This window comes from Gorilla gorilla, chromosome 1, assembly GCF_029281585.2.
Source record: "Gorilla gorilla gorilla isolate KB3781 chromosome 1, NHGRI_mGorGor1-v2.1_pri, whole genome shotgun sequence".
Taxonomy (NCBI): Eukaryota; Metazoa; Chordata; class Mammalia; order Primates; family Hominidae; genus Gorilla; species Gorilla gorilla.
The window spans coordinates 199,694,473-199,704,499 of record NC_073224.2 but is presented as its reverse complement, the minus strand read 5'-3'; the positions used below and the strand labels follow the sequence as shown (position 1 = coordinate 199,704,499).

Sequence of the window (10,027 nt, the reverse complement as noted above, 5' to 3'; positions counted from 1 at the left end):
TGAATAACCACCATTATGCATTAAAACATACACTAATAAGCTCTTCAACATTGTTCTTTTATTATCTCTAACATATTTAGATTGTACTCTAACAAAAAATGTTATTCAAATGTAATACTTTGATGTTTGAACAAACTTTTCTTGATCACTTCTTTGCAATAAAAATATGACATATGTAGTAAACCTTAAAAGTTTTTGTGTAACTTTATGGCTCTACGCTGGAATTCTTCTGAAGTGAGTAATCATCACAATCATCTTTAGTATATAATGGATCAAAATGACACGATTGCAAATATTGATAATACACAGTTATAAAAGGTGAAATTCTATTGGGAACACATCTCTTAGTGAGATAGATGGGGCTGACCCACCAATTAATTCATTTATCTGGATGAATAGTTCCTACTGGAAGATTAACAGGGTTCATTTTCAATTCTGTTGTTTTCACAGATACAAGTGCTGAGAAATGGTTTTACATAAATAGGTGAGAATGCTAGTAGTTTTGTTGTAAGCATGTCAATCAATCGTTTGGTTTCTTTCCGAGTTGCATGCCAAAAACCAAATAGTGTTCCTTCATCAGCTGACAATTCATGGGCCACCATTAATTTTGTTGAAAGCAAAGAACTGGAAACCATCTGACTTGAAAATAATTTGTTATCCTGTTATTAGAGTCATTCACTTTCTCTAGTGACTTTTAATTATACTAATTACTCTCAGAGGCATTTAGGCAGGGTTGAGAAATTCAAGATATTAATTTCAACACATCTTTAGCATCACAATATCACAGTAATTTAAATATATTTTAGTTGTAGCTATTTAGCTCACTTTATTGTAAATAATAATTATGCTAATTAGCAACGATTGTATGTTTAACCAATTAATCATCAGATTAACTTTCAGTCAGAATAATTGACTTCAATTTTTAAGTCAAAGCAATGTACAGGCGTCCCAGTCACCATATTTCACTTCTGAATTCCAAGAGAGAAATGGCGTTGCGCCTTACTGACGCAAATATGTACCTAGATAAAGTAAGACGCTTTCATTTCAGGTATGTCTAACCCACGCTATCCTTGCTTTGTTCCAGGGCTCTCTCGCAGGGAAAACGCCGCCTCTGACTACACTTGGGGTGGTTAAGACGAGATTTTCAAATGAAAATTCTCAACGCTACCGTCCACTGTCTCATACGCTTGAATTCCGAACACCCCAATACTGGCCAAAAGACCCCATTTCTAATGCTTGGTCTTGCTTTTGAGGTAGCTCTAACTCAGAGGCACGATTTTTAGAGCCTGGGAAGTCGGCTGCTGTCCAGTCCTTCCTAGCCTCCTCAGACGGGAGCCGCGGCCCACTCAGTCAGTTCCGGCCCCAGCCCCGACTACCTGTCGCCTTGTTGGGGGAAGGAAGGCAGATACCGCAGCCCAGTCAGGGTAAGCCGCTGACCCAGAGGATGGAACTGCGGCTCTGGAGATTAGAAAGAGGAGGACTAGCGTTCACTAGCCCAGGAGGAAAGCCAGAACCCTAGGCCGGAACCCAGCGTCAAGACGTGGGGTAAGAATGTTGATGCAACACAGCTCAGCCGGGCCCCGAACTCGGCGTTTGGGTCCCCGCCCTCTTTGGGCCGGAAGTGAGGAAGGTGGGGCTGGGGCTTTTCCTGTAGAAACTAGGAGGGACTAGGGAGAGTCTGCAAGGGGAAGAGTGTGTCTGTGACACTGCCAGCAGCGCGCAGAGGGAGGGATGGGGGCGGGTATCGGCGTAGGGGCTCTCGGAAAGAACGGATATTGCTGTGACACCGCGGGGACGCTCTGAGGGGACGAGTGTCGGTGTGGCACCGGTGCACGCTGAAGGAGCCGGCGGAACCGGGTGGCCATGGGGATGTGGGCATCGCTGGACGCTTTGTGGGAGATGCCGGCCGAGAAGCGTATCTTCGGGGCCGTGCTGCTCTTTTCCTGGACAGTGTATCTTTGGGAGACCTTCCTAGCACAGCGGCAGGTGAGCCTAGACAGGGTCCAACCTGACCCCCATACCCGGCCAGCCCTGGAGTAGCCTTGGCTTCGACCCTGAGACTCTTGATTGCTTCGGTCCCCGCGCCAGTCTCGTCTCTGTGGTCCCTGCTGAGTCTCGTAACTTGGCCCGATGGCGGACTGTGGCTTTGAGGAGGGTCTTGGTGCGTCAAGGAAGTTTTCTGTAACGTTATCATGGGACCCAATCCCTTTAGGGCCTGGAGGAAGGCTTGGGCTCTTGTGCCCTCCCTGCAGCTTCCTTGGGATCCCTGGGCCCAGACTTGGCCTCCTTTATCTTTGGAATAAGCCTTTAAAAGGATTTAGACACCCAACTTCCTCATGACATTTATGTAATCATGCCTAACCGTAGGATTTTGCAGTCCTTCCAAGAACTTGCACTCTTGTTTCTCCTTAAAGTGCATATATTGTTTCTGTTTGAAAAAACAAACAAACAAACAAACAAAAAACTTATCGGGCCGGGCATGGTGTCTCATGCCTGTAATCCCAGCACTTTGGGAGGCCTAGGCGGGCGGATCACCTGGGGTCAGGAGTTCGAGACCAGCCTGACCAACGTGGCAAAAACCCGTCTCTACTAAAAATAGAAAAATTAGCTGGGTGTGGTGGCGTGCACCTGTAGTCCCAGCAACTTGGGAGCTGAGGCAGGAGAATCACTTGAACCCAGGAGGCGGAGGTTGCAGTGAGCTGAGATTGTGCCACTGCACTCCAGCCTGGGCGACAAGAGTGAAAGTCAATCTCAAAATAAATAAATAAATAAAATTAAATGAAATATATTTCTCGTTTTTCGTAAAATCAACATTATTTTAGTTTAAATATTAAAATGGTAAAATAGAAAGTGAAAGTTCACAATTTACCTGAGATAACCATGGTTTAGAGATCTGAACTTTTATTTATTTATTTTTAATCTTTATTTATTTATTTAATTTTAGAGTCTAGCTCTGTCACCAGGCTGGAGTACAGTGGCGTTATCTCGGCTCACTGCAAGAAACTAGGAGGGACGAGGGAGAGTCTGCAAGGGGAAGAGTGTGTCTTTGACACTGCCAGCAGCGCGCAGAGGGAGGGATGTTCAAATGATTCTCCTGCCTCAGCATCCCGAGTAGCTAGGATTACAGGCACGTGCCACCATGCCCAGCTAATTTTCGTATTTTTAGTAGAGACGGGGTTTCACCATCTTGGCCAGGATAGAATATTTATTGTATTTAGAGAAAGGGGCTCACTCTGCCACCCAGACTGGAGCACAGTAGCATCATCATAGCTCAAGGCAGCCTTGAACTCGTGGGCTCAAACGACCCCTCCGCCTCCACCTCAGCCTTCTGAGTTGCTAGGACCACAGGTGCGGATCACTGTGCCTGGCTAATTTTTTGATTTTTTTTGTAGAGATGTTGCCCGGGGTGGTCTGGAGTTCCTGGACTCAAGTCATCCTGCCGCCTCCATCTCCCAAAGGGCTGGGATCACAGGCATGAGCCACCGTGCTCGATCTCCCCTCAGCTTTTATTGGCACACAACAATATATAGGGAAAGCATGTTGTAGTGGCCCATTATTTTGTTTGGTATCCATTCTCTGTATTACATTTCCTGGACTGAAATTACCCTTACCTTTTATAATTTAGTATAATGAGATAGTTGATCTTTCTCCTTTTTTTTTTTTTTAAGGAGATAGAGTCTCTGTCACCCAGGGTGTAGTGCTGTGGCACAATATGGGCTTACTGCAACCTCTGCCTCCCAGGCTCAAGTGATCCTCCCGCCTCAGCCTCCTAAATAGCTGGGACCACAGGTGCATACCACCACACTCTGCTGATTTTTGTATTTTTTGTAGAGATGGGATTTCACCACATTGCTCAGGCCAGTCTTGAACTCCTGGGCTCAAGGAATCCTTCTGCCCCTGTCTTCCAAACTGCTGGGATTACAGGCGTGACCCACCGTGCCCGGCTGAAAGTTGGTCTTTTCTCACAGACCTGATATGTTTCCATCTGGTGCTCCTCAAGTTTCTGGCATTTAGGACCAAATTTAATGAGCAGCCTCAGTATCTGTTCATACTCACAGTTAGCATGTGTGCTTCTCCTTTCCATGAATTTGTTTTCCGTATTATAGGAGGTATGTAATACCCAGAATGAGTAGTACATGTAACAAAGTTGTGATGTTACAGCTTTGGTTTACATATACAAACTGAAGTGTGATGACAACCCTGATTATAGTTTTACCAGTCAGGTCACCTCAGGTTCTCTTGTTCTGCTTTTATTTTCCTGCATCAGTCGTTTCATGTACTTGATCAAGTGCAATATTTGTGTAGGTATAAAGCAAATTCAACAGATATAAGTGGCAAGCTATAAACCATTCAATGTTTGATCATAAATGACTACTGTAATAAACAACTATTTCACTAAAGTGTTTTCTTTAAAATATTTCAGAGAAGGATATATAAAACAACAACTCATGTACCACCGGAGTTAGGACAGATCATGGATTCTGAAACATTTGAGAAATCTCGACTCTATCAACTGGATAAAAGCACTTTCAGCTTCTGGTCAGGACTCTATTCAGAGATTGAAGGCACTGTGAGTAATTTACTTCTTGGAGAGACAGTCTGTCTGGTTGTTTTCATTTTCATATTTTTGTAACACAAAAGAGGGTACCACACTTACAAGTCCCAGAATGCTTTCTTAACCTTTGTTACTGATAGTAACGGCTGTGGAGCAAAAAAGACAGAAACATAACTGCTTAGTCAGTTGAAAACTATAGAATATGGGAACTATTACCCTGAAGCCAGGTAGGAAAAAGATCCTCTTCCATTAGGATCCAACTGAGATGTCATGTCTTCTAAGCAACCATTTGAAACTCCCTGCCTGACGAATGTGGATAGGGTAGCATCCTATCATTATTCCTGTCAGAGTACTTATCTCATTATGTTGAATTTGCCTGGATTTTTTTTTTTCTTCTGGCAGTCTTGCTCTGTCACCCAGGCTGAAGTACAGTGGCGTGATCTTGGCTCACTGCAACCTCTGCTTCCTAGGCGCAAATGATCCTCCCACCTCAGCCTCCCGAGTAGTTGGGACTACAGTTGCATGCCACCATACCCTCTCAGAGTGCTGGAATTACAGGCATGAGCCACACTGTACCTGGCCTGATTTGACTGTTTAATTGGCAGACTGGTAGTTCCTTAAAGAAATAGTTAAGTCTTGTTCATCATTTTATACCTAGTGCCTGGCATGTAATCAGCATATAGTTCCTATTTATTGAATAAAATAATGTGGGTTTTTTTTGTTGCTTTTTTTGTTTTGTTTTGTTTTTGTTTTTGAGCAGTGTCTTTCTCTGTCGCCCAGGCTGGAGTGCAGTGGCACGATCTTGGCTTACTGCAACCTCCACCTCCCGGGTTCAAGCGATTTTCCTGCCTTAGGCTCCTGAGTAGCTGGGACTACAGGCGCATGCCACCACACCTGGCTAATTTTTTGTATTTTTAGTAGAGACGGGGTTTCACCATGTTGGCCAGGATGGTCTCGATCTCTTGACCTCGTGATCTGCCTGCCTCGGCCTCCCAAAGTACTGGGATTACAGTCATGAGCCACTGTGCCCTGCCACTTTTATTTTTATCATCCCGATCATCATCATCATCATTTCTCTAGAACTTTTAGATCCACTAGTACCACTAAGAGAAAGATTCCTAAATTTAAAAGAATTATGATCAGCTACCATCATTGTTTCATGAGTTAAAGAAACTGGCTTTATGTAGCTGTGGTAAATGACAGAATTGTCTAGCTCATCACAAAATTTTTCTTAACAAGTATGGAATAATAAGACTAGTGTGGTTAGATCCGAATTATTAGAAACTGCACTTATTTCTTCAAGGTGATGGAAAATGGCAATGCTTCTAGAAGAGTTAAATTTTGGTATTTAGAAAAATTAATAAATGATTTGGAAAACAAAGTCTCATTGGCTTTGGGGATACACAGCTATTGCTATTAAGTAATCTTTTCAATAAAGACCTGGCTTTAGTTAATTTATCTGAGCATTTCTTCTGTTAGGGACATGTCACAAGTAGGAAATCATCCTTCAGAGACAGATGGAAGTAGAAGTGGTTAATTTAGACACTATTCTTTTTTTTTTTTTTAAAATAGATGAAAGAGAGTTTACTTATGTATTTATATAATGGCCTTGGTCCAAAAAAGACTAAAGGGAGTTCAAAAAAGAATTATAGTAACTTTAAAAAATACATTAAACATATCCAAGATCTTAAATGTATCATTCTCCCCAAAAGCTAGCTGCTTCCAAACTTGACTTAATATTTTGCATGTTTTCCCTCCATTGCTTGGTAAGTGTATTTGCCTCTTCTTTCTGCAGTCGATGTCTGACAGCTGAGTTTTGCTGTTTTGTCAACTGACATTTCCCCTTCTGTTTCACCAGTTCCAGAGAATTGTTGAACAACTTACAACACTACCTGAAGAAGTAATACTCAAGAGTTCTTGTTCTATACTGATTAATAGCTCCCATATTTTCTTCATCTCTGAAAAGTCTGAATTCTCTGTTTAATAATGACAAGGCAATTAGATGAGGTAGACACTATTCTCTTTCTGATGTTTGCTTCTTGGAAGTCCTTTGACTTTACCCGCTACAGGGCCATAGTAAAATAATAGGAAAAGCATTTTCAATCTGCTTGGTTGTCCCTGGTAAATAGTGCCAGGAAAGATAGACAGTAGCTTGGTAATTATGGTTGGTGACCATAGGAATGGCTGTTTGTTCTAGGAGATGACAGAAATAGGGAGAATACGTATATAAAGTGAGAGCTTTGTAATGTACTGTGGCTCAAACTAGAAGCAGTACTGATGGGCTAAGGTTGGGAACAGTAATAGTTAATAGTCGTCATGATTTTCACTTCATACATAGTTTTTATATTTATTGTTTGATGTTTACAACAGTGAAGTAGAAAGGATAGGCATTATTATTCCCTTTTTATGAATGAGGAAGCAAAGGCTTGGATAAATTAAAGGGTTTGCATGTTTAATTGCCAAGGGACATGCTAATAAGTAGGATAACTGGGTTTCAAACTCTGTTCTGCTGAGTCTTTAAAATGACATTGAAAAAACCATTCTTGAAACTCTAAAGACTGCAACATGAATGTGCTAAATTTATCTCTGGGGATTTTCTGGCTGCATTTATGCTTGGCAGGAAGAATATTTTGGGTAACTTTGAAACCTTGTTTTGTTTGGAAACAAGTTCATTAATTTCTATTTTGTGTTGATTAGAATTAATAGGTTTGTATGTTTTGGTCACAGAGATCAAGTGAGAAGATTAGCTTCGACTTTTTTTTTTTTTTTGCCGTAGTACTTTCTACCTGAGGGAACCTAAATAGAGTCATTGTGTGGCCATTTATGGTTGCCACTGTTCACATAAATATGACACTGCACCCAGACAGAAAATGTCCAGCCTCTCTGAGACACTTTCTCTAATATCTCACAGATATCAACAAAGGGCCCACTGAAGAAATGGAATGGCTGGGGAGCAGAGTAGGTCAGGGTCGAAAAGTTTAAATTATTGCTTCTCTAATTTTTGCATGTGTCTATGTGAGCAGTTTCACCTTCTTGAGCCTAAGTTTTCTCATCTTTAAAATGAGAAGTGGGCTGGGTACGGTGGCTCACGCCTGTATTCCCAGCACTTTGAGAGGCCGAGGTGGGGGCGGATTACCTGAGGTCAGGAGTTTGAGACCAGCCTGACCAACATGGCGAAACCCTGTCTCTACTAAAAATACAAAAATTAGCCTGGCGTGTTGGCACATGCCTGTAATCCCAGCTACTCAGGAGGCTGAGACACGAGAATTGCTTGAACCCGGGAGGTGGAGGCTGCAGTGAGCTGAGATTGCAACACTGCACTCCAGCCTGGGCGACAGAGTGAGACTCCATCTCAAAAATAAATAAAAATAAAATGAGAAGTGTGTGGATGTTAAGCCATACCTTGTGTGGTTTGTGGCAAGGACTAAGTGAATGAGATAGTGTAAATGAAGCTCAATGCATAGGAATTACTTAGTCATTGGGTTTCTTTGGACAAGTTACTTCAACCTCTCAGTTAAAGTAACCTTTCAGTTAAAGAGTTTCAGTTGCCTCATCTATTAAATAGAGATGATTATACCCTTTTCCCTGCCTGTTTTTCAAGGCTGTAGTAGTGAAGCCAGGCATGATGACTCAATCCTGTAATCATAGCACTTCGAGAGGCTCAGGTGGGAGGATCACTTGAGCCCAGGAGTTTGAGACCAGCCTGGGAAACATAGTGATACCCCATCTTTGCAAAAAAATTTTTTAAAAATCAACTGAGTGTGGTGATGTGCACCTGCAGTTCCAGCTACTTGGAGGCTGAGGTGGGAGGGTTGCTGGAGCCCAGGAGATCGAGGCTGCAGTGAGCTGTGATCACACTGCTGTACCCCCGCCTGGTGACAGAGTGAGATCCTGTCTCAAAAAAAAAAAAAAAAAAAAAAAAGAATGTAGTGAAATAATATATGTCAAAGTGCTGGAATTATTTTTTCTGGGATCATTAATTTTGCCATAGAACAACCCTGGGAGCATGCTTAGTGAAATTGTCAACATAGAGACATTGTACAGTTCACCATGCTTTGTTTTGCAGTCCCCAAAAGAAACTAAACATGCTTTGTTTTTCAGTCCCCAAAAGGTTTGCAGTATCAGTTTTCAAATGCATTTATAGATCATTCAGAATTCATATTAAAACTACCCTTGATGCTTATTTAAATACTGGACTTTTAATAATAGTTGCTGTGGCCTTTACTAAAAGCATTATAAGTCCTTAATTATACATTATTTATTAGTATTGGGAATTGGCTGAAAGAAATACCATCCCAGGTCAATTAGATCAACAACTACAGCATATGTCAGACAGTGGTACCAAAGCATGTCTTTTGGGAAAACAAGGTTTATGTCTAAGATTGAATTAGTTGTAGTAAAGTGGAAATACCTGGAGGTAGTGTTAGGGGAGCCTTTTGAAAAGCAATTTATTGGGGCTGAGTGCAGTAGTTCACGCCTGTAATCCCAGCACTTTGGGAGGCCACAGTGAGAGGATTGCTTGAGGCCAGCCTGGGCAATATAGTGAGACCCCATCTGTACAAAAAATTAAAATTAGCCAAGTATGGTGGCGCATACAGTCCTGGCTACTTGGGGGGCTGACATGGAAAGATCCTTTGAACCCAGGAGTTCAAAAATTCAGTAAGCTATGATCATAACACTGCTCCCCAGCCTGAGTGACAGAGTGAGACTCTGTCTCTTAAAAAAAGAAAACAGTTTATTAAAGCAATGATTTTCAAACTTTAGTGTACATCAGGTTTACCTAGAAACTGCTGGGCCCCACTTCCAGCTTCTGATTTGGTACATCTGGGGTAGGGCCTGAGACTTTGCATTTCTAAGAAATTCCCAGGTGCTGTTGCTGCTGTCCAGAGACCATATTTGAGACCCATGATATTAAACCAATCCAATGTACTGGTAGCAGTCTAAAAGATGGATAGTTTAAAGTGTGGGTGAGATTGTGGGAAAACAGAAACACTGGAGTACTGCTGATGGGAGTGTAATTTGTTATAAACACTTTAGGAAATATCCTGATAATACCAAATAAAGTTGAAGTCCACCATGGATGGATCTAAGAAAATTTAGAGTATAAAAAGCAAATCGTAGACTGATAAGTATAATATGATGTCATTTATATACATTCTTTAAAAGCATACATAAATCACTATATTATTTGTAGATACATGTATGAAAATGGGAATTAGATTGGAAGGGTACCCATGAAATATGATAGTACCAAAATCCCTCAAACCATGAGGAACTATGTCTGAACCAGTGGGAATATTGTGCTTCTAGTCAAGGAATGTGATTGATCATTGTGTTCCTAAGCTGCTGTCCTATAGAGAGAAAAAATAAATTGATTCCTCTTGACAAATGAGTTCCACAAAGTTGTATGTGTTTTGGGCGGTAGAATTCTTAAACATGCATTCTTTTCAAATTTTGAGCTGCTTCCTAGCT

General features: G+C 41.6%; 1 protein-coding gene across 1 annotated transcript in view; it reads left to right on the top strand.

Moving 5' to 3' along the window:
- The first annotated feature begins 1,540 nt into the window (after window positions 1-1,540).
- The window catches only part of ZMPSTE24 (zinc metallopeptidase STE24), a 44,713-nt gene continuing 36,226 nt past the window's right edge, over window positions 1,541-10,027 (top strand). Inside the window, exons 1-2 of the mRNA XM_019016244.3 lie at window positions 1,541-1,986; window positions 4,424-4,570. Of these exons, the coding sequence (XP_018871789.1) occupies window positions 1,864-1,986; window positions 4,424-4,570 (270 nt within the window). The 5' untranslated portion in view covers window positions 1,541-1,863. The remainder of the gene's footprint in view (window positions 1,987-4,423; window positions 4,571-10,027) is intronic.